Source organism: Electrona antarctica, assembly GCF_951216825.1.
Source record: "Electrona antarctica genome assembly, chromosome: 4".
NCBI classification, from domain to species: Eukaryota; Metazoa; Chordata; class Actinopteri; order Myctophiformes; family Myctophidae; genus Electrona; species Electrona antarctica.
In genome coordinates, this window is record NC_136809.1 from 16,521,214 (window position 1) to 16,543,354 (window position 22,141).

At 42.2% G+C, this 22,141-nt stretch overlaps 1 protein-coding gene across 2 annotated transcripts in view; it reads left to right on the forward strand.

Moving 5' to 3' along the window:
- gne (glucosamine (UDP-N-acetyl)-2-epimerase/N-acetylmannosamine kinase) overlaps nt 1-22,141 on the forward strand; it is a 47,425-nt gene that overhangs the window by 13,073 nt on the left and 12,211 nt on the right. For both annotated transcript variants that reach the window (XM_079498229.1, XM_079498228.1), the window contains exons 2-7: nt 7,903-7,974; nt 8,727-8,884; nt 18,927-19,173; nt 19,899-20,106; nt 20,930-21,082; nt 21,807-22,019. In XM_079498229.1, coding sequence (XP_079354355.1) covers nt 7,921-7,974; nt 8,727-8,884; nt 18,927-19,173; nt 19,899-20,106; nt 20,930-21,082; nt 21,807-22,019 — 1,033 coding nt within the window. In that variant the 5' untranslated portion in view covers nt 7,903-7,920. The remainder of the gene's footprint in view (nt 1-7,902; nt 7,975-8,726; nt 8,885-18,926; nt 19,174-19,898; nt 20,107-20,929; nt 21,083-21,806; nt 22,020-22,141) is intronic.

Below are 22,141 nucleotides of genomic sequence, written 5' to 3' on the forward strand. Positions count from 1 at the left end.
CCTGCTTCACTGGAGCTGAACTTCCAGGCAGTACAAACTGTACTAACAGTATAGAAGCCCACCCACCCACCCACCCTCCCCCGTCACTGTTCTTCCAGACCACCGCTGTAAAGAGCTATTCTGCTGTCTAAACTTGTTGAGTAAAGCGAGGGTGTGGGACCTCGGACGCGACCCCACCCACCCACCCACAACACATGTGGGTGTGGGTGTGTGCGCCACACAGACAGACAGGCAAATCTAATCTCACTTTTTTGTGTGTGTCTAATTTTGTGGGACACATTGTTCTGATCGTGTTACACACAGCAACATGTGTGCAGAGGCCATACAGTTTGTATGTGTTAGTGTGGTGCAACGCGGTGAATCAAACTAATCAATTCAATCTATTATAAAAAATATATATATAGAGAGAGATTATTAAAAAACAAATACAAGTATGTATACCATATCGTCAGTCAGGTGGAAACCTCACGTGTCCAAAATGCTTGCTTTTCAGGATTCAAAAGTAGCATCACTTCACGGCACGCATATTGTAATGCTTTTGTGTGATACTGTAGTAGGATCAAGTAGGGCTCTAATTTACAAAAAACAATCCACAAAAAGTTTAAAAAAATAATGTTGATAGGTTTGTGTATATGGTGTCTTCAATCAGTACACAACCTGACTTTCATGTGTGTTGTGCTTCATCAGTAGGACTGTGTCACATTCTGTCCACAGTCCAGTGTATTTCCCAGATTATTCACCCAGGAGAGTGTGCTGTCATGTTGGTGGTGGTGGTCCAGGCCTGGGGGACAACATCTAGTTCCGTGGTTCCCAAACTGTTTACTGTTTAGGTCAAGATCCCAAAAAACGCTCACAACGCGCCACTTCATACTTCATTGTGAGCTTGTAGATCTGCTAATTTAACTAGTATTTCACTTCTTGTTTCACTACTTCTTAAACATTTGTTTTCTAATTTATGGAATTTCTTAAAATTTAGTTTGATTTCTTCTTGAAACACTGCTTCACAGAACACTGCTGAGACTGCTCTGGTCTGAAGCAACCATTAACGACCATTATTAGTCATAATCATTCCTAATATTATGTTTCTTTTTAGAAATCGAGAATAGGGTTAGTGTCACTGTTAGAAAATGTAAGTTGACGATTTATTGCTGTAGCCTGGCCCACTAGGGTGGGCAGGACGAATATATGGGGGGGCATCCCGCACGCACCGCATAGCGTAATAATCCCCCGAAATGCATAGAAAACTATGCTATCATCTGAGATTATTGTCTCCACCAGGCCGAAGGCATGGGGAGAGAGTATGTTTTGCACTCCGTCCGTGTGTGTGTGTGTGTGTGTGTGTGTGTGTGTGTGTGTGTGTCCGTCCTTCCGTCCGTCTGTTACCAGCTAATCTCCGGCACCGTTGGCCCGATCCATGCCAAACTTTGCACACACACTCCATGGATGCCAACAATGAACCTCTGCCCCACATTTTCCAGAACGGCCTGTTATAGCGCCACCAGGAGGCCGACTTTTGTAAAACACATTTTTTGATATTACTCCTCCATATTTTGTCCAAAAATCCCGCAAATCGTTACACAGTATCTCTATAGTCATGTGATCAAGACAGATCTGTCCGATATTGCATATTCCATCCTGATTGGCTAACAGTGACTTTCAAAATTTGCAGGATTGGCCCGATTTGAACAAAAAGCCTCAAATCATGAACGCAGCGTGCAATTTATGTGAAATCTTTCACAGACGTTCCTACTAGGCTGAGGAATATATCCCACCTTTTCACATTGGCCTGTTATAGCGCCACCAACAGGTGGATTTTTGCAGATCATCCAATTGCCATCCAAGTCGTAAGAAGAAATTGTACCCTTTTCACATTGGCCTATTATAGCGCCACCAGGAGGCCACAACCTGACCTACCCTGGTGGAGACCTGTGCCCCGAGGGGCACTTTTTCTAGTCTATCTATCTTCTCCTTCTTTGACCAACAGTAACCCAATTTCCATCCGCACCCTACCAATCAGCGGCAGCTAGAGGTGGGATCAAGGCAGCACTGTGTATGCCTTGATCCCGCCTCTAGCTGCCGCTGATTGGCCAGGCCATTTGGTGGCCGGAGCATCAAGTCTGCCTGAGAGTTCCCAGATGGGAGCAGGAGGGGGGAAACCCAGTGTACTCTCTGCTGCCCAATCTGGCGGAGTCAGGTTAGTTGGCAGTGGCGTGCACAGACATTTATAGGGGCAGGTGCTCAAGTGAAGGAAAAAAAGGGCACCTTGTGCGGTGCATGGAACCACCGCCTTAATAGTGTGTGAGATTTATAGATTTTTAGGGCATAAATAATATATTGGAAGCTTTTAATCCAGAATTGATCACCATGGGCCACATACTGTACACTGTACAAAACAAAAATAAAATTTACAAAAAACGAACATTCAAAAGGGCACATTGCTGTCCAGAGGGCAAAAGGGCAGGTGCTCAAGCACCACCTAGTGTCTTATGTGCACGCCACTTCCTGTCGGTTAACAGCACTTAAAGGAAAACATTGTTCAGATGGGTTCAATTTCTCTAAAAATGCTGCCCACCCAATCATAACTGATAAATGGTACTGATATTTTGTGGTATGTTTTATATTGGCTACAAATAAATATTAACTTTTGATTTGGTGGGCACTGGGCAGGACACACCGTCACGCACATTTCGGTGGGGTCTGCACTCTGCACACCCCGTCCCCTTAGAACCAGCCCTGGTGGAGGTGGAGCGACTGGGAGCCGGGAGGCCCCTGCTACTGAAATAAACACACTATGGCAATGATTACCGGAATATTGGAATACAGAGATATTTAGCATTGATTAAAAGTAAGAAATCATAAATGAATGGAGAAAAAAGAAGAAAAAGGAAAGAATATACTGTGTATGAATTGAATTGTGAGTCTGTCCAGCACCTCAGTGAGGTGCATAAAGTTGGCGAGGCCAAAACAAATTTATTATGGAATACTGTAATCAAGTAATTGTTCGGATCAAATGACTGATGATGATGATATATACAGACAATGTCGGAAGTTGTATGCTCAAGCAAACACTATTGCCCGAAAGTTCTGCCATTGTTCCACTAAAGTGAAAGTGTCCTTGTTCAAGGCATATTGCACACCGCTTTATACTGCACACCTGTGGTCATGTTAGAAAAAGTCTAGCATGCACAGGTTGCAAGTTGCATATAATGATGCCATGAGAATACTAGAGGGGGCAGTGCTAGCCAGATGTTTGTCACTGCTGGAGTGAGGACTTTTAAAGCACTTCTAAGAAATCTAGGGCTCCATTTTTGTCTCATCTGTCTAAAGCCACTATTTGGGGATTTAGGAGTGGGGAAAGGGTGTTCCCCCACTAAAGTTGGTATTTTGGTTACCTGTCTAAATCCCTTAATCCATTGAGACCTGGAACGCATCCATGTCACGTTAGCGTTTAACCACATTAACCATTAACCCATTTTGGGGCGGGAACCCGTTTTGGTGTTTTAAACATTGTTATAATTTAGCTATTGAAAAATAGCAGATCTACAAGCTCATAGCGCGCCACCGAGTGGCGCGCTATGAACTTGTAGGTCTGCTATTTTTGAAAAATCGTTAAAATGTGCCTCAAATCTTTCCGAAAATTGTCATGATTTAGAAAACTTTTTTTTTTAAATTTCGACGTCAGGCCTGAATGGGTTAAACACCTCCGTTACCCCGTTATGCACATTCTGCATAGTGAGTTCTTTCTACTTTTGGTACTTTAAGTATATTTTGATGCCCATACTTGTGTACTTTTACTCAAGTACATTTTGAGTTCCGGATTTACTTGTTACTTGTAATGAAGTAGTTCTACATTGTGTTATTGATACTTTTACTTAAGTAAAACAATTGAGTACTTTTTCTACCTCTGGGCTTCAGTTTTCCCTGGTAAAACCCAGACATGAGGACTGATGACTGGAACTGATGACGTAATGAGATGGGTGGATCTGTCTGACTCTATTTGCCGATGGGATTCTCAGATTGGTCTGACTCTGACCACCTGAGACCAAAATGCTGATTCATACCCTGTTGAAAATATCAGCTCTATATCAGAACGTGGAGCATCCGCACCGCGTTGTGAGCTTGTATATCGGCTATTTTCAGCACAAGACACTGCGGTGTGACGGAGCACAAACTCTTAACTGGAAGTTGAGTCACTGTTTTTGGAAATGTGAATGTGTTTTATCTATCTTGCCAAATGTCAACTATGAACTCAAAGGCTTTTCCTGCTCAACTTGACGTCTTCTCTAGTGTAATTACTTAGGCGGCTGAATTCATGGCCCCCTTCACATTATAACTAGACGGTGAATGATGGATGATGATGCAACCCTATTAAAACAGTCTTACATAAACAAAAAGTTTTAATGTTTTCAACTTTTTTGCTGTTCCAAGACTGTTTGTTTGTTTGTCAAACTATCAGACCAAGTGAAGATCAGTCTTTAACGATAAATAATGTAGATTTATGGAGGCAGCAGGTTAAGAAATGAGGCTAAGGAAATATTCACGGACACCATTGGGAAAACAAATCACAAAATTGAACCAAGCATTCCAGAGTGTTGTTTTTCTCTGTTAACTAACTTAACTTTATGGTAGAGTCTGACCAATATATCGGTCTGGCCAATATGTTGTTCATTTATTACCGGTACTTAATGTTTTTGACAACATTGATATCAGCAATTATTCCACTATAGATTCAACCTGGTGACCTATACTTTGGGCATGTCATTCTACTGTAGGTGAACATTAAAAAAAGAAAACAGACAATCTACAAGCTCACAGCACATCACGTTGTGAGCTTGTAGATTGGCTATTGGCAACTTTCCTCTTTGAACTGGGTCACGGAACACATTTTAAGTGTTTAGGTTTGGGAACCACTGGCCTTTTTGATTTGAACGAGCTCGCCCAGTAACATTTGAAATGGTTTGGCACATGGCTGGCTGTGTGAACAGGGAGATAATGGAGCACCAAGCATGTCACTGTGCTGCAGAATGCAGAAGCATGTCACTTTATAAGATTCGGATCGGGACTCGAACCTGTGACACGCTGTCAGGCAGCCTAGGTGCCCAGACAGCTATGCCAGCCCTCTGGGCAGTCACTGACTACATCTCTGTTGGCTGGTAACATGGTTTGGTTTGGTTTTACAAAGTCACACACAGCCAACTTTAGAGAGGGGAATATATCACTGGCTAACCAGATCAGAATGTTTCGTAAACCAATGGGTATTTCCGGACGTTTTCACAATATTAAATAAAGCCCAGAACATTGGCTATATCTAGTTTATCAACCTGTGGATATTTGGAACAAAATAATATATTTCTAACTGTCAATATGGCATATTAAGTGTTCTGTCATTCCACATAAATAATAATGCTCCAAATGGGACGCAGCTGTCGTTATCCACCTGTTAATAAAGATTTGGCTGTGGTGATTCTTCTGTCTATTTGAAAACCAATGCAGAAGTTGTCATTTAGATGTGTTTGAGAGATTCCACTTAGCAATTGTGGTTCAACCTAATCTGGGCAGAGGAAAAACCTTCTGACCAACTGAGACTTCTAATAGTAGACAGGAATCCCTTACGGCAGGCCTCATTCCTGATAATGTATTCAGTGTGACTGTTAAGCCTGGTTACACAGTAACAAGGAGAATACAGTGGCTGTTTCCTGTAGTGAAAAAGCCACCTGGCTCCGACAGAGAAATTCTGCGTTACATAACATCGCTGTCAGGCAGAAACCTCCTATCTCCATATTCTAACTTTGTGTGTGTTTTTGTGTAAATTAACGCCCTATCATACTACAGCGTCACACAAAAGATCCACAAGCTGGAAACATGGAGCAAAGCGCCATTTTTTTAAAAGCTACTTTAGAATTTGAATCTTGAAAATGAACAGATTTGGACAAATGAGGTTACCACCCATCAGAGACGATAAGAAATTCAAGAGTATGACCATGGCACAGATTTCAGTGGCAGCCATGCATGGCATGCTAGCTCCACAGTCCCCTTTTCAAAGATGTATCTTGTGTTGCACGTGATTTTTCTGCTCAGCTGGCTAAAAGTTAACGTGTTGTCGCCATAGAAATGGCGGTGGTGCCATTGTTGCATTTGAAGTCAACACTTAGGCTGCTCTCTCTTGTCTGGTGCAAAAACACTTCATGGCTCTGACTTTTGTACAATTCCAGGGCGGAGGGGCAGTCCTCCTGGCTTGGTAAACATTGTGTTTGTGAAAAGCTTGTACCGGCCATGAGGACAGTGTGTTCTAGAATGGATGGAGCATCAACACATCTGTGCACAGGCCTCTATAGGTCACTCCAGGCCAATATTGACTCTGGGCCTTGATCAACATAGCGGGGAACAAAGGCGGTGTGGTGGGGTGCGGTGGTCCGGTCAGTGTGATACCAGGAATCATCCACAGTCCAGCCTCTGTAGCTGGTCGGAGGGTTGGGGTCATTAGGGGTCCCCCTTCTTCCCCATGCCAATTATAGTCTGAACAATAGCGGTTGTTTCATTCGATGCTACAGTCCATGCATAGTTACTCAAGGCAGGAATATAAAAGATATCACATCGTAGCTATATGAGGATGAGATGATTGTTTTAACCGTACCCTGTACAGTATAGCCTAAATGTCATTGGTTAGAAAGGTCTCTCATCTCCATCGCCTGAAATTATGGATCAGTGTACGTGGATTATATATTATATTGTAACTGTAGATCTTATCTGCAAGGAAACACAAATGTTTTCCGTTTTAAGTAATAATTGACTAAATTAAATATATAGTATATTAAACTCAAATTATTACCTACGTATCACTGTTTCACTCGTACTGCTTTGGTGCTACAATTGGGAGGGAGGGAGGTAATGGAGGAAGGAATAATGGTCTATATATCATCTTATTGTATCTTATGAATCTTATCTTATCTTATCTTTTAAAGAAGGATAAATGGCCATCTACTGTATACCTAGGGCATTAAAATAAAATACTAAAATTATCAAAAGTTATGTTGTTGAACTTTTTTGGTCTTTTGCAAATCTGAAAAATGCAAACATACTGGACACATTGAGATCTGGGAACATGTAAATTATATTGGAAAACTGTAAGCGTAGCAGTAGCAACTAAGGCAACAAATACATACTTCTGACATATTTGGCATGTTTGTTGTTTTTTTCCTTCACTGTTTTGTGATGTTAACGACCTCCTCCTTATCCATTCACTGAAATGCAAAAGGACTGGGCCCAGTCCCTGACTGTCATTGGCTTAATGCTTTCTGTCATCACTTCCTGTGGTCATATCTAGGCTTGTACATTTTGCGTCTGTCCAGCTGACAGGATGCCAATTTGCATACTTTGCCTCGCTTTTCACAGAGCTCGTGAGAACGTGGAATGACTTGAATTCCTGGAATGGCATGCACATTCTCCCACGGTCTGAACCATTGTATACTGTAGTACAATCCTTACTGTTAGTTTAACTCGGGTTACAAAACACAAATGGAACCAAATGCTATTTGGTTCCATGGTACGCTCTCTGATTTGAGGAGGTCAATGTGTTTGTTTGTCAATTCCGTTTCCATTTGTAACCTTTTTTATGTTAAATTAACACTGAGGATTTTGTGTGTATTAAGTGTAACTGCATACTACTGATGATGATGATGATGAGTGGCACTAGAGATTAATTTAGCATAGTTGTCTTTTTGTTATGTTTTGTTTCCATGCCTCAGCGTCTGCATAATAGGAAAACTCATGTGAGTATGACCCGTGTTTGTTTTAATGAGTGGACGACCAACCATGCTTTCACACTGTCCTAACTCTGTCTGTCTGTGTCTCTCTCTCTCTCTCTCTCTCTCTCTCTCTCTCTCTCTCTCTCTCTCTCTCTAGGAGCTGTACTACTTGAGAATGCAAAGGAGCAGGGAAAAGATGGAGAGGGGGATACTGGAGGAGCAACATCAGGTGTGTGTGTGTGTGTGTGTGTGTGTGTGTGTGTGTGTGTGTGTGTGTGTGTGTGTGTGTGTGTGTGTGTGTGTGTGTGTGTGTGTGTGTGTGTGTGTGTGTGTGTGTGTGTGTGTGTGTGTGTGTGTGTGTGTGTGTGTGTGTGTGTGTGTGTGTGTGTGTGTGTGTGTGTGTGTCACTGTGGCAGAGTGGCTGGATGGTAACCGCAGGGTTGCCAGTTCGAACCCTGGCTCCCCCAGAGTTAGTGTCGAAGTGTCCTTGAGCAAGACACTGAACCCCTAATCGCTCCTGATGTGCTGGTTGGTGCCTTGTATGGTTTCCGCTGCCATCAGTATATGAATATGGGTGAATGTTGCACCTTGGATAAAGGTGCTATATAAATGCACCATTTTACTGTGTGTGTGTGTGTGTGTGTGTGTGTGTGTGTGTGTGTGTGTGTGTGTGTGTGTGTGTGTGTGTGTGTGTGTGTGTGTGTGTGTGTGTGTGTGTGTGTGTGTGTGTGTGTGTGTGTGTGTGTGTGTGTGTGTGTGTGTGCGTGCGCGTTTGTGTGTGTGATAACACTGGCTTCTACACACAGACTAAGGTGTCTGTAGAGGATTACAGTGTAATGGTCATTACATTAGACATGTAGTGCTGACTCTAAGCATCAGGATTTAATTGAGTGAAATGCTCTAAGTGTGTCTGTCTGTCTGTCTCTCTCTCGTTCTCTCTCTCTCTCTGCATCTGTAATTCAACTGTTACCTTGCCCACAGGTGGTGCACATGAAGAAGAAGTTGAGGGTGTGTGTGGCAACCTGTAACCGGGCGGACTACTCCAAACTGGCCCCCATCATGTTTGGGATCAAAGCCCAGCCGGACGAGTTTGAGCTGGAGGTGGTGGTGCTGGGCTCACATCTCATCGATGACTACGGGTACGTTCACAGCCACTCATGCATCACAGCCACTGAGTGATGGTGTAGCGCAGGGGTAACCAACCAGGGGTTCGCGAGCTACCAGTAGCTCGCACGAGCCATTCAAGTAGATCCCGGAGTAAGCGGGTGTCAGCCAGCCATCTCTACCAATACACGTGGATTTAGAATTAGCTTGCAGTGATGGCCCCAGACATGTGTATTGGGCCATCAACTGCGGAGTTCGCTTGTTCTATTGTTTGACCGCTATCTCCGGTAACCCCCGTGTTGTGATGCACAACTTGTGCATAATAGTCATGCATATCAGAACAGAACAGTATAAAAACCCACAGAGATAAACAGCCTCTCACTCACTACTATACCTACACAGGCAAGCAGTGATTACTCTACTCTGACTATGGAGGGTCCGGCGGAAAAACATTCGTTCAACTTTGACCTCTCTATCACATGGAACAATGTTTTGGTCGTAGTGAGTGATAGAGGGGTAAAAAATGAACGAAAGTTGCACTAATATTTTAGAAATAGGTCAAGAATACAAATGACGTTAGTTTTGTGGATTCATTTACTTTTAATACGTGGTCCCCTGTGCTCCCACAAAATGACCGGAACTACTTAATATTTCACCAAAACCAGAGCAGAACTCCCACCACGGGACTCGGGCAATCAATTAATACAGTTGCAACTTGCAACCACTATATTAATGGCAAGTATTTCATGCAGCTTAAGTTAAAAAAAATCTGAACTATCAGGAGAGTCAGTGTGGTCACATTTCCGCACTCTCAACATTGATTGATTGATTGAAAAATGTATTAACAGTTTGCAGAATTACAGTACATTTCAAGCACAAACTCAATACAAAGGCTGTTAACTGTGAGTGGACGACCCAATTAAGCATTACACTTGTTTCCAATAGGGTCCACAATGTTCAATTCATCAAACACATTTAGAGACGTACAAATAGACACTTCTATATAGACAAAGGACAGAACAGGAATTCATCATAAAGGAGGTAAAAAGGGAAAAGAAACATATACAGTGAGGGAATAAAAGGGGTGGGCGGTGGGGGGGATTCACGTTCAGCTCCGTTCATTTGTTTGTTTTCCTTGGAGGAGCTGCGTTGGGTCCCCAAGTCGGCTCCGTGGCCGTACCTTGAGTTGGCTGTGTGGCCGTGACCAAAACAGGATCCTACATCCTAGCACGGCTAGCAGCATTGTTTTATTGCAGTGCCAGTACGTTTATTGGTTTCTTTATGTGTACTTTGACACAACTGTAACCTGTAACCTTATTTCACAAAGCACTCGTTTGTTCATCAGTTCTCTATCTGATAGTAATTAGGATTTATGGGTTTTGATAGAGTATCAAAACCCATAAATCCTAATTACTGGGAGGAACAAGGAAACAAGAATAAGTAACTAGTATGACAGTAAAAGTTCTGTATGAGAGCCAAATAATGTATCTGACCTTGCACTTTCCTGCAAAGAACGTGCGTTCCTTAGAAAGAGTATCAGAATTTATTCTTAAACTATAGTCTTTGTCTGGATGTGTGCACATGCATTGAGCCTGTCAGAAATCACAAAAAACAAGTGTTTTTTTAAAAAACATATAGTGGTAGATCATGGCTTACAATTGGGAATAAAATGGGCTCTTGGGCTTGAAAAGGTTGGTTACCACTGGTGTAGCGTTATTCAAAATCCCGATAGGGTTGCGTAAACACCCACCCCCGCCTGCCTCTGATTGGCCTACCGACACTGCCCATCTTTGCTCCGTGGTAACCAGACTTTCCTCTGAGGTGGATAGTCGGTGTTGGAATTGCCTGGGGGTTAATATTTTACTATTCTGTCCAAATCCGATTGTAACTCGAACGGGGCAGAGTTGGCTCTAGCGAACTTTGCAATGCTCGACACGGCAACTCGTGCTCGGTGGTATCTAGTGGCTCAAGTTAGCTAGAGACGGCGCCCCTCCGTCGTGGTCTAAAACTATACTTTATCGGCCAAAACAACTAGTCCGAATATCTAAAGCATCTTTAGGGGCTCAGATTGAGGTAAAGGACGATGTTTTGAGCTTAATAAAACTTTAATCTGACCTCGCGAGTAGAAAAGTAATGTTTTACATTGAGAGATGACGCTCCGGAATGAAGTTATGAGTCATCACACTGGCACACAATCACTTCCGGTTCACGGCTCTCTAAACTAAAGCAGAGCTCTAAAGAGTGTCAAGCTGGCACTGGCTCTGAGTGGAGGTTCACGGCTCTCTAAACTAAAGCAGAGCTCTAAAGAGTGTCAAGCTGGCCCTGGCTCTGAGTGGAGGTTCACGGCTCTCTAAACTAAAGCATAGCTCTAAAGAGTGTCAAGCTGGCACTGGCTCTGAGTGGAGGTTCACGGCTCTCTAAACTAAAGCAGAGCTCTAAAGAGTGTCAAGCTGGCACTGGCTCTGAGTGGAGGTTCACGGCTCTCTAAACTAAAGCAGAGCTCTAAAGAGTGTCAAGCTGGCACTGGCTCTGAGTGGAGGTTCACGGCTCTCTAAACTAAAGCAGAGCTCTAAAGAGTGTCAAGCTGGCACTGGCTCTGAGTGGAGGTTCACGGCTCTCTAAACTAAAGCAGAGCTCTAAAGAGTGTCAAGCTGGCACTGGCTCTGAGTGGAGGTTCACGGCTCTCTAAACTAAAGCAGAGCTCTAAAGAGTGTCAAGCTGGCACTGGCTCTGAGTGGAGGCACCTGGCGCCATGTAATCGGTTAAGCTTAGTCAAATCATGGACAATCATGTTTGAATGTTTATGTTCTTGTTTTCCAATTTACTATATTCAATACATACTATTTTTTTTAATTCTTATTCGTACAGTCAATACATTTGTTCTGTACTTTCAATTTCCTGCCTGTTATTCTCTCTCTCTCTCTCTCTCTCTCTCTCTCTCTCTCTCTCTCTCTCTCTCTCGCTCTCGCTCTCGCTCTCGCTCTCTCTCTCTCTCACAAGTACCACCAGGGCTAGTTTAAGCTTGTATTGAAGCACTAATGTTTTGCATTACGGTTAGTTAATTGTTTTCTCCTCTGAAGTGACAATGCATTTCCTGTCTGTTCAGCAGTTATTTTGCGGTACAGTCTGCTTGAGTCAAAAACTATGACAAGCGTAATTGTCTTTGTCTGCACGATTCCACAACTCGATGGTATCTGTAATTGGGCTTAAAAATAGCCAACTTAACACTCCCCGCCACCAATACCACACCAGGCCCAAAAAGCAGCATCATGTATCTAGATAGACGGATACAGAAGCAAATCACATGCACTTGAAAGACGTGTGAAAAGTTAGAATTCAGTGTAGAATCAGTAGCCAGATCAGAGTGGTCAGGATCAAGACGGAAGGGAAAGCATGTCACTTTTAGATTTGTGTTTGATATATGGTACAAGCCCACAGCACGGCATGAAGTGACGTGCTGCGTGCTTGTACATCTGCTATCTTTGTAACATTTTAGATTTGTGTTAGATATATGGTACAAGCCCACAGCACGGCATGAAGTGACGTGCTGCAAGCTTGTACATCTGCTATCTTTGTAACATTTTAGAAAAATCTTGAAAGTGTGAGAACTACTGATTTAGAAGGATTGGATTTATATACCATACCTATGTTTGATTACTTTGTATATTATATTTGTATATTTGTATATTATCTTTGGTGAGAACAAGCCCTCCATGGGTTTATTTTCTCACCTGCAAAATATTTATCTTTTTTGTACTGTTTTTATTGTGCGAATAAAACTAAAACTAAAACTAAGAATCAGCCCACAGAGAGATCAGATTCTAAAAATGTCTTCTAAATCCTGACAGTTTTCTGAAAAAGCTATGTTTCTATGTCAGTCGTTCTTCGATTTTTCAAAAATAGCAGATCTACAAGCTCGTAGCGCGCCACTCGGTGGCGCGCTATGAGCTTGTAGATCTGCTATTTTTCAATAGCTAAAGCATAACATAATGCTAACACCAAAAGGGGTTCCCGCCCAAAATGGGTTAATGTGTTTACCCTTCAAAGACGTCATAATTACACTCTTTTAGTCTTACATAATTTATTTCATGAATTCCAGGCAGAATGAGAGAAGAATGTTAAATCATTTTTTGCCACTACTTCATTTCCCTTTGGGGTGGATACAAATTAAACTTAATGTGACCACTGCAGATGTGACCTGGTTGTCTGTAACCTCTAGCGGAGTCCGAAGAACCAGAATGTCTGCTATGTGATACACTGTATCACATAGCAGACATTCTGGTTCTTCTGACTCAGATACAGTATGTGTAATAGGATCAGACTGCTGGACTGTGGATTATACAGTAGGTTTTCAGCCTTGGCAGGGCATCCATGCACACTTGGTGCTTATTTAAAAATTAAGGTTTTCAGTGAAACGATGTGGCAAAAGGTTAATCTGTGTAGGGTAGAATGGTGTACTTGAATCTGTAGTATACAGAAGACTTTTGCAGGAGCGACTATCTCTGATCTACAACCAGCCTCCACAAGTGTAGATCAGTCGTTTTGAGTTAAGACAAATCCCCAGTTCTTCTGTCATGTATCCAACATGCCTTAAAGTAGTAGTTCACCCAATAAATGTCATTAAATACACACCCCATGAAGCCTTGAATTCATCACGGTTCTTTAGTTTTTGTCACATTCCTAAGCCAATAATTTGATGACCGGGTGATTGGTCAGCACGAGACTCAGGAGGAGACTCAATTGAGTAGGAGACTCTACTTACTTACTTAGGCCCATCGCTCCCAGTGGAGCATAGGCCATCTACGACTCTCCATCCAACACGGTTTTGGGCTGTCCTTTACAATTTACAATTTACAATTTAGGCATTTAGCAGACGCTCTTAATCCAGAGCGATTTACATTAGGTAAGAACAAAAAAGCCTGGCAATACATCACATACATAAAGAGTAATATTCAAGAAACATGCGTAAGCTAGGAACGTGACAGTGGAATCTCTATATAATGAAACTATACATATAAACTATACATATATACTATACTATAGTTATATACTATAAAGTGCTATGACAACATACAATGCAATTCTAGTGCTGTCTACATCGCATGCTATAAGTCAGTATAAAATGCTATCTAAGTCCTTTCTGCCTCTCTCCAGCTGAGTCCCTGTCTCTAGGAGACTCTGCCGGTCAGACTGGCTTAGATTAGGAATGTGACAAAAACAAATGCATCTCTGTGAATTCAAGGCTTCATGGGGTGTGTAATTGATAAAAAAAAAACATTTTGGGTGAACTACTAACCTGTAAACAGTATTTAAAAATACGAGGACACAGACAGAGATCACAACACACAAAGTTGTGTTAACTTGTGATCACCTTTATCGATTCATCTCACATTTGGGTGAGTTTTCATTGTGGAATGTCCCTTACTGTGTAATGGGTGGTGCCCTGGTACACAGAGCTAGAGCAGGATGTTTAACATGAGTATTTCCTCATGTTCAGTCATTCTTGTCTCTTGCTACCACTCCTTGATAGATTTCCTTACTTTGTTTCAGTTATGGCAGACTGTCAAACAGTTATTGATTTAAAAAAAAAAGAACAAAAAGGAAGAATGTTACTTTAGTCCGGTAAGGCTGAAGAAAGTGGCTTTCTCCAAAGCCCTTCACAATGTGGTGTTTTACATTCATATACCGACAGCAGAGGGGACCATGCAAGGTGTTTTACATTCATACACCGACAGCAGAGGGGACCATGCAAGGCACCAACAACTACTGGCTCATCGGGAGCTATAGGTGTTCAGTGTCTTGCTCAAAGACACTTGAACCTTCTGAGCTCTAAAATATGAAGTGATATTAATGCACATATTAATGAGCTAAGGGATGATGTCCGTTATTCTTCTATATTGGGATACCTCAGCGAGTATTATCACTCTATTACCAAGACTGCTTACCAAACAAAAATAAATGAGAAGCTGTTTATATCTTTTACTTTCATAATTGAAAATATTATTAGATAAACATCTTATAGTCCAAAAAAATCTACTGCTTTGTTTGCAATTTAGATATTGTTTATCCTTATTCTGTTGAATGGGACTATATTTTAGATGTCCTAATATACCGATACATTTTAAGTGACATTTCTGCCAATCAGAAACAAGTACTTTTTGTGGCCACGGTAAAAAAATCTATAAATAAACTATTGATGAAACAAATTAATTCAAAGGAGTTACGTTCCCATTTCCGCAGTATCCTCACATGCCCGGTCTGGAAGTACATTTTGTCCCCATTTTGTGGCCTGTGTACTTCTAACATATAGCCACTTGGGTGCACTAGTGTCAAGCCTAACACCTCTGTCGGGTGGAAAACTCATATGTGCAAAGTTGCAAACCTTACTTTTCAGGATTCAAATTCAAAAACATGAAAAGTAGCAGCTCTACAAGCTCAAAACGCATCGCTTTGCACCGTGTTTCATGCTTGTGGATCTGCTAATTTGATCAAGTAGGGCATTCATTTACGGAAAAAAACCAAACACAAGAGGTAAGAGGTTTCTGCCCGACAGCAACGATAATGTGCTTGTATGAGCTGAGACCACCCAATCTCAACTGGATTCATGTTTTAATCTTCATTTATCTAAGGGATGGTGTTGCTGTCATCCCATATTTTAACCATTCCTCATGTTTCACATCCACACCAGCCTGGCTCTAGCATTGCAATTAGGTTCTCAGTGGTGGAAAGTAACTATGTACATTTACAAGTGTACTACAAACCCTAAACCCTCCATCCACAGCCTGGGGTTCACACAATCACCATCAGACCTAGATCCAACCTAAAGGTTTTGCTCTCCTCTGATCAATGTTAGGCAGCAACCTTGCATCAAAGTAGTGGTGAAACTGGATTGCTTTCAAATGAAAGACAGTCATGCGGCTGCCCTATTAATCATCACTCATTGTATCTGTTTTGTAGTTTTGTAAGTGTATAAACATTTTCCATTGGTAAACCTTTCATCACACCTCTCATACCCTTGATTAATTATTACTCATCATACGTATCTGTTTTGACTCTTGAGCGTATTTATAATTTTTCCATTGTCAAACTTTCATCACACCTACGCATGGTCTTTCGCATAAACATGGAATACCTCTTCCTATTGAAGTTAGCTTGACGAACAGAGAGCTATTTTAGCTGGTAGAATTTGATCTCCTCAAGTAACACTGTCCTCTGAAAAGTCAGCAACCCTATACAGCAGTGGTTCTCAACCAGTGGTCTGGGTTCCAGCTAAATGATGGAGAGTTTGTAACCAAATGGAACCTTTAACTCTAGAGTGTAAAATTAACCAAATGGATCCATAAGGGTCCATTTGTTCATTGGTTCATTTGGTAAAATTGGTAAATGTTATGCTCTCAAGAGTTACATTATTGTTAACATCTGCATTACATAATTCTCAAGAAGTCTAGACAATTAGAGAATGTTGAATAATTGTTATTTTGATCAACGTCTGCCTGTTGTCTCTTCTATGCTACAGCATCAATACAGTGTGGAATTGTGAACAAAATCTTATCCAATGGCAACAAATTATCATTGGGTCTGAGAGGTTAAATCTCATCAAATGACTAAATACTGGTATGAAAAGGGTTGTTAAAACCCACTGCTATACAGTAATACCCTTGCAGCTAAGTGGCCTTTTTAAGTTTATGCTCATTTAATTAACATTGCGACCATGGAAGCACTCACACAGAATAGACTTGCTGCCATGCTGCATTTATTGCCTGTCTCAGGATTCAGGCTAGTATAGGTTTTTATTTCTGGTAATATTATTTATTATTGACCACTTATTTCGTATGGCTGTGGCAAAACATTTTTGAGCTGGCAATGCCTGACATGAGGATGACCCTTGTACTTTTACTTTTACCCCTGTACCTTTACTTTCGATATGTTGATGGCGATACTTTTGTACTTTTACTTAAGTCCGATTTTGAATACAGGGCAGTTACTTGTAACATAGTATTTCTACATTGTGGTATTGCTACTTTTACTAATTCGTCTGAGTACTTCTTCGACCACTGCTTGTAGTTTTCCCAGGTCTCAGGATAATGACAGACTAGGCGGTGTACAGCTGTTACATTTTGGACCAGGCCCACCAACAGACAACAACATGAGACAAAGTGTCTCCTTTTTATATTTAGTGACAACAACTCCCCATGTGATGGTAACAACAGTGCAGAGGTGTCTTGAAGTTGAACACTGCTGCTTAACCCATTAAGACCTGGCTGATTCTACAAATGCCATCTAAATACAACAATAATAATATAATAATAATAAACTTTATTTGTAGCGCCTTTCATGACATCAAATGCAGCCCAAAGTGCATTACATAATAAGGAGAAAAAAATGTAATAACACAATATTAAACAAGATTAAAAACAATAAGATCAAATACATGATCAAGAACAAATTAAAGGGAGGAAAGAAAATAGCAAGAACAACACACTGTTAATTTTTTTTTATTAGGCCTATCTACATTTAGGCCGACTGTGGCTCAGGAGGTAGAGCAGGTCGTCCAATGATCCATGGGTCGGCGGTTCGAATCCCGGCTCCTCCTGTCTACATGTCGAAGTGTCCTTGGGCAAGACACTGAACCCCAAATTGCTCCCGATGTGCTGGTTGGTACCTTGCATGGCTTCTGCCGCAATCGGTGTATGAATGGGTGAATGTAATGCACAATCTATGTAAAGCGCCTTGGATAAAGGCGCTATATAAATGCACCATTTACCATTTACATTTATAGGGAACTATACTGACTACCTGTCACCGGTACACACTTCAATAAGGGACCACACAGACTCTACCTATTGAAAGATATACTAAATCTACATTAACAGGAGTTTTAGTTACTCCTGTAAATGTAGATTTAGTATATTCTTGAGCTTGCTTTTAAAGCTATCTAAAGTCATTACCTGTCTTATATGTAAATCAGTAGTTCTCACACTTTCAAGTTCTTTCAAAAATGTTCAAAATAGTAAACGTACAAGCCACTCTGTAATCTTGTATATCTGCTATTTTTAAATAGCCAACCCTAACTAGCCTGGCTAAGCCGTTGGCAAAAAAGATTGCCTGCCGGCGACAGTGTTGTGTGATATTAGTCTGGCTTATTAGCCAGGCTAAACCCAAACACCAAAAATGACACAGATGTGTTATGGCACAAACAGATTAGTTTTTTCCCCCAACTGCTCTAAATGTGGATCTATCGCTAGGCTGGGAAACATTAAGTCATTAAAGTAAGATGACAGTAATCGTCTCCTGACATTAATCTGTTTTTCTGGGATTTGGTTTTCTGAGGAAGATTCTGTCTCTTTCAGAAACATCCTCTCCCAAAGGGAGTGGAATCATGACCAGAACCAGAAGAATTCGAACTTAGTTGATGTTGTTTTTTCTTCCTCTTCAATCCTCCCACAAATACCTTCCATAGTATTATGTAGGTTGACTTGGATGTTGACTCAAAGGATAGAATCAGAATCGGACTTTGTCACATCACAGGTTTGCAGGTGAAATAATGTCTTTCCTGCGCTGCTCCATCATTTGGTAGTTTCTGTGAGAAGATAGAGGTAGAATGAGAGCAGGAGAGAAACGAGGAGAAAACACAGGTTATAACAGTTTACATAATCAAAAAGATATATGTAGTAGTAGGTACTGTATATGCTGCACATGATGTTTAGAACGTTGGTGTCGGGCAGAAACCTTAACTTAAAAAAAAAAATAGCTTTTGCTAGTTTTGGACTATTTTGGCTATTTTGTACCGAGTCTTCCGACCCAACAGAGACGATGTGCAGGTGTGTGTAAGGAGCAGGTACAGTGTTCTTAAAGTGCAGTTCAATAGACCAGTTTGTGAAACAAGAAAAGTTGAAACAAACAAAAAGAAAAGGTGAAACAAACAGGTTTCACATACAGTAATAGGCATGGAGGATTAGTCCTCCCATGGAATGTTTTTCCACTCCATTCATCTTCTCCATCCTGTCTGTCTTCTCCTCTTTGTCCCTTTCTCCCTCCCTCCCTCCCTCCCTCCCTCCCTCACACACACACACACAGGAACACGTTCCGCATGATCGAGCAGGACGACTTCGACATCGGCTCCAAGCTGCACACCATCGTGCGTGGGGAGGACGAGGCGGCCATGGTGGAGAGCGTGGGCCTGGCGCTGGTCAAGCTGCCCGACGTCCTGCAGAGGCTCCGCCCGGACATCCTGATCGTCCACGGGGACCGCTTCGACGCGCTGGCGCTGGCCACCGCCGCCGCTCTCATGAACATCCGGATATTGCACCTGGAGGGAGGAGAGGTGGGTGTGGTGGAACCGTGCTGGAGTGTATGAACGGCCGAGGGACACGGGAATGACCATGAATGAGTATCACAGTAGAGTCTCTAGAGGGTAGACTAGATGGGGAGTATATAGACAGTAGAGTCTCTAGAGGGTAGACTAGATGGGGAGTATAGCAGAGATATTGTCTGCAGTACAGGCAATAACTGTCTTTTTATACAATCAGTATAAAGTGCTATGACAACATAAAATGCAATTCTAGTGCTGTATACGTAACATGCTATAAGTCTGTATAAAATGCTATCTAACAGATGTATAAGCACAAAATAAACAGCGCAGCATTAGACAGCGGTCTGTTATTGAGTTCATCAGTGATTGACCAATCAGAATCAAGCATTTAACCAAGCCGTATAATAAACAAAGTTAAAGGGACACTTCACCCTGTTTGCAAAAATATATGTTAATGACATTTAGAAGATTTAGAACACGTTCCTGGGGTCTTTAGGTGTGTAATATGTGGTTTTAGATATTTTAGATTTCCTCAGTGTACATGATGTCATGGACACTGGGCTCACTTCCTGCCTGGACTACAATTCCCATAATGCTTTGGTGCACTGCTCCTCCTTGTGGATAGGGGGATGTCTGTCTTACTGAGACAATATGTAGTCCAGGAGGAAAGTGAGCCCAGTGTCTGTCTGTCTCTTAATCCCTCTCTCTCACCATCCGTTGGTCTATCTCTCTCTCAGGTGAGCGGCACCATTGACGACTCGATCCGCCACTCCATCAGTAAGCTGGCCCACTACCACGCCTGTTGCACGCGCAGCGCCGAGCAACACCTCATCGCCATGTGCGAGGACCACTCGCGCATCCTGCTGGCCGGCTGCCCCTCCTACGACAAGCTGCTCACAGCGCACCGCCGAGCCGACTACATGGACATCATCAAATGCTGGCTGGGTAAGGCTGTGTGTGTGTGTGTGTGTGTGTGTGTGTGTGTGTGTGTGTGTGTGTGTGTGTGTGTGTGTGTGTGTGTGTGTGTGTGTGTGTGTGTGTGTGTGTGTGTGTGTGTGTGTGTGTGTGTGTGTGTGTGTGTGTGTGTGTGTGTGTGTGTGTGTGTGTGTGTGTGTGTGTGCGTGCATGGTTTGCACTTTGCAGAGTAAGCTGTCTTTATGTTGGCAAGAGAAAAGTAAAGGTGGCAGATTTGTACTTGGCGATAGGCTACACAGCTATTGTATAAAAGGCATGTCTGACTCTGCATACATCACAGAATTGCGTTGTGGATAAACAGGGCGTGGAATTAAGCCAATTGTAAAGATAGGTAACATAATATCGTCTGTCGGGTGGAAACCTCATACTGTACGTCCAAAACTGTTAAAATAAAATGGCAAAAGTAGCAGATTGTCGTTTGATACTTTTGTGTGACGCTGTGACAATTGTACATGATCAAGTAGGGTGTTAATTTACAAAAAAAGAAAATCCAAAAGTTAGAATATGGAGATAGATAGATAGAGGTTTCTGTCCAACTGCATAGATAATAAGATATATCAAAGATATCATAATGTATCAGGCAATGTATGTTTTGTATTCAGAATCTAAATCTGCCAACTATAACTAGTAATTGTCACATAATTGTGGTGGAGTAAAAAAGTACAATATTTGCATCTGAGATGCAGTGGAATAGATAGATATTTAAATCCTCCACTTTCTCTGCCTCTGCCTCTCTCTCTCTCTCTCTCTCTCTCTCTCTCTCTCTCTCTCTCTCTCTCTCTGTGTGTGACAGGTGACAAGGTTCAGAATCATGACTACATAGTGGCCCTGCAGCATCCGGTCACCACAGACATCCAGACCTCCATAAAGATCTACGGTCTGATGCTGGACGCTCTGCTGTCCTTCAACAAGAGGACACTCATCCTGTTCCCCAACATAGACGCCGGTTAGTCCCCTCCCCCGCACCATACACGTCCGTCCACTTCCTTTTGCCGTTGACCCCGCCGTCTTTTGTTTTGTTTGTTACTCTTCATATAATTGCCTTAATTGCTCCTCTCTAATGCTCATAATAAGACGGCACATTCTGCGTTTCATTGGTGGGTTATGGACAGTTCGGAAACCTGCCTACCAGTGACATCATCATAGAAACTACAGCCTTCTTCTTTCCAGGAAGTTATCATTCTGAAATGGAAGCATCATTCTGGCATTAATAAAACAAACAAACAAAAACAAACCAAACCTGTGTCTATTGATGTCGCAGCTAGGTAGGTTTCTGAACTGCCCACAGCCCTCCTCTGAGACACAGACAGAATAGACAGAAATGGTGACATCATGAGCACTAGTGAGGACCAATAATATGAAGATAAGTTGAAAATGGGCGAAGTGGTCCTTTAACTGCTGCACTCCTAGTTCCACAAGAGACTGATGTACTTGTTACAGCAAACACCTCCTCTTTTAGACCCTCCTATATTAAGTTATTAGTGTAGATTTTCGTCTTACACAAACATTAAATTCCCATTGACAATGAATGGAGAACTTTACATCATAGTGTCTGAGCAAATTGGCTTAGTGTCTATTTTTCGTCATGATGATGTACGATGATAAGAGCGCCCCTCACTTCACACGGGTTATTTGTATTTTATTTGTACATCCTGTGTCCATGCACACAGGCAGTAAGGAGATGGTGCGTGTGATGAGGAAGAAGGGCATCGAGCAGCACCCTAACTTCCGGGCGGTGAAGCACGTTCCCTTCGATCAGTTCATCCAGCTGGTGTCTCACGCCGGCTGCATGATCGGAAACAGCAGCTGTGGCGTGAGAGAGGCCGGGGCCTTTGGAACGCCCGTCATCAACCTGGGCACCAGACAGACTGGAAGAGAGACAGGTACAAGACACACAGGGCTGTATTTTGCGTGTCTTAAGTACCAGGTCTTATTACTTAACTTAAGACCTGGAGACCTGGATCAAGGCCATTTGGTTATTCTGAGTGGCCAAAGGCCTTCACGG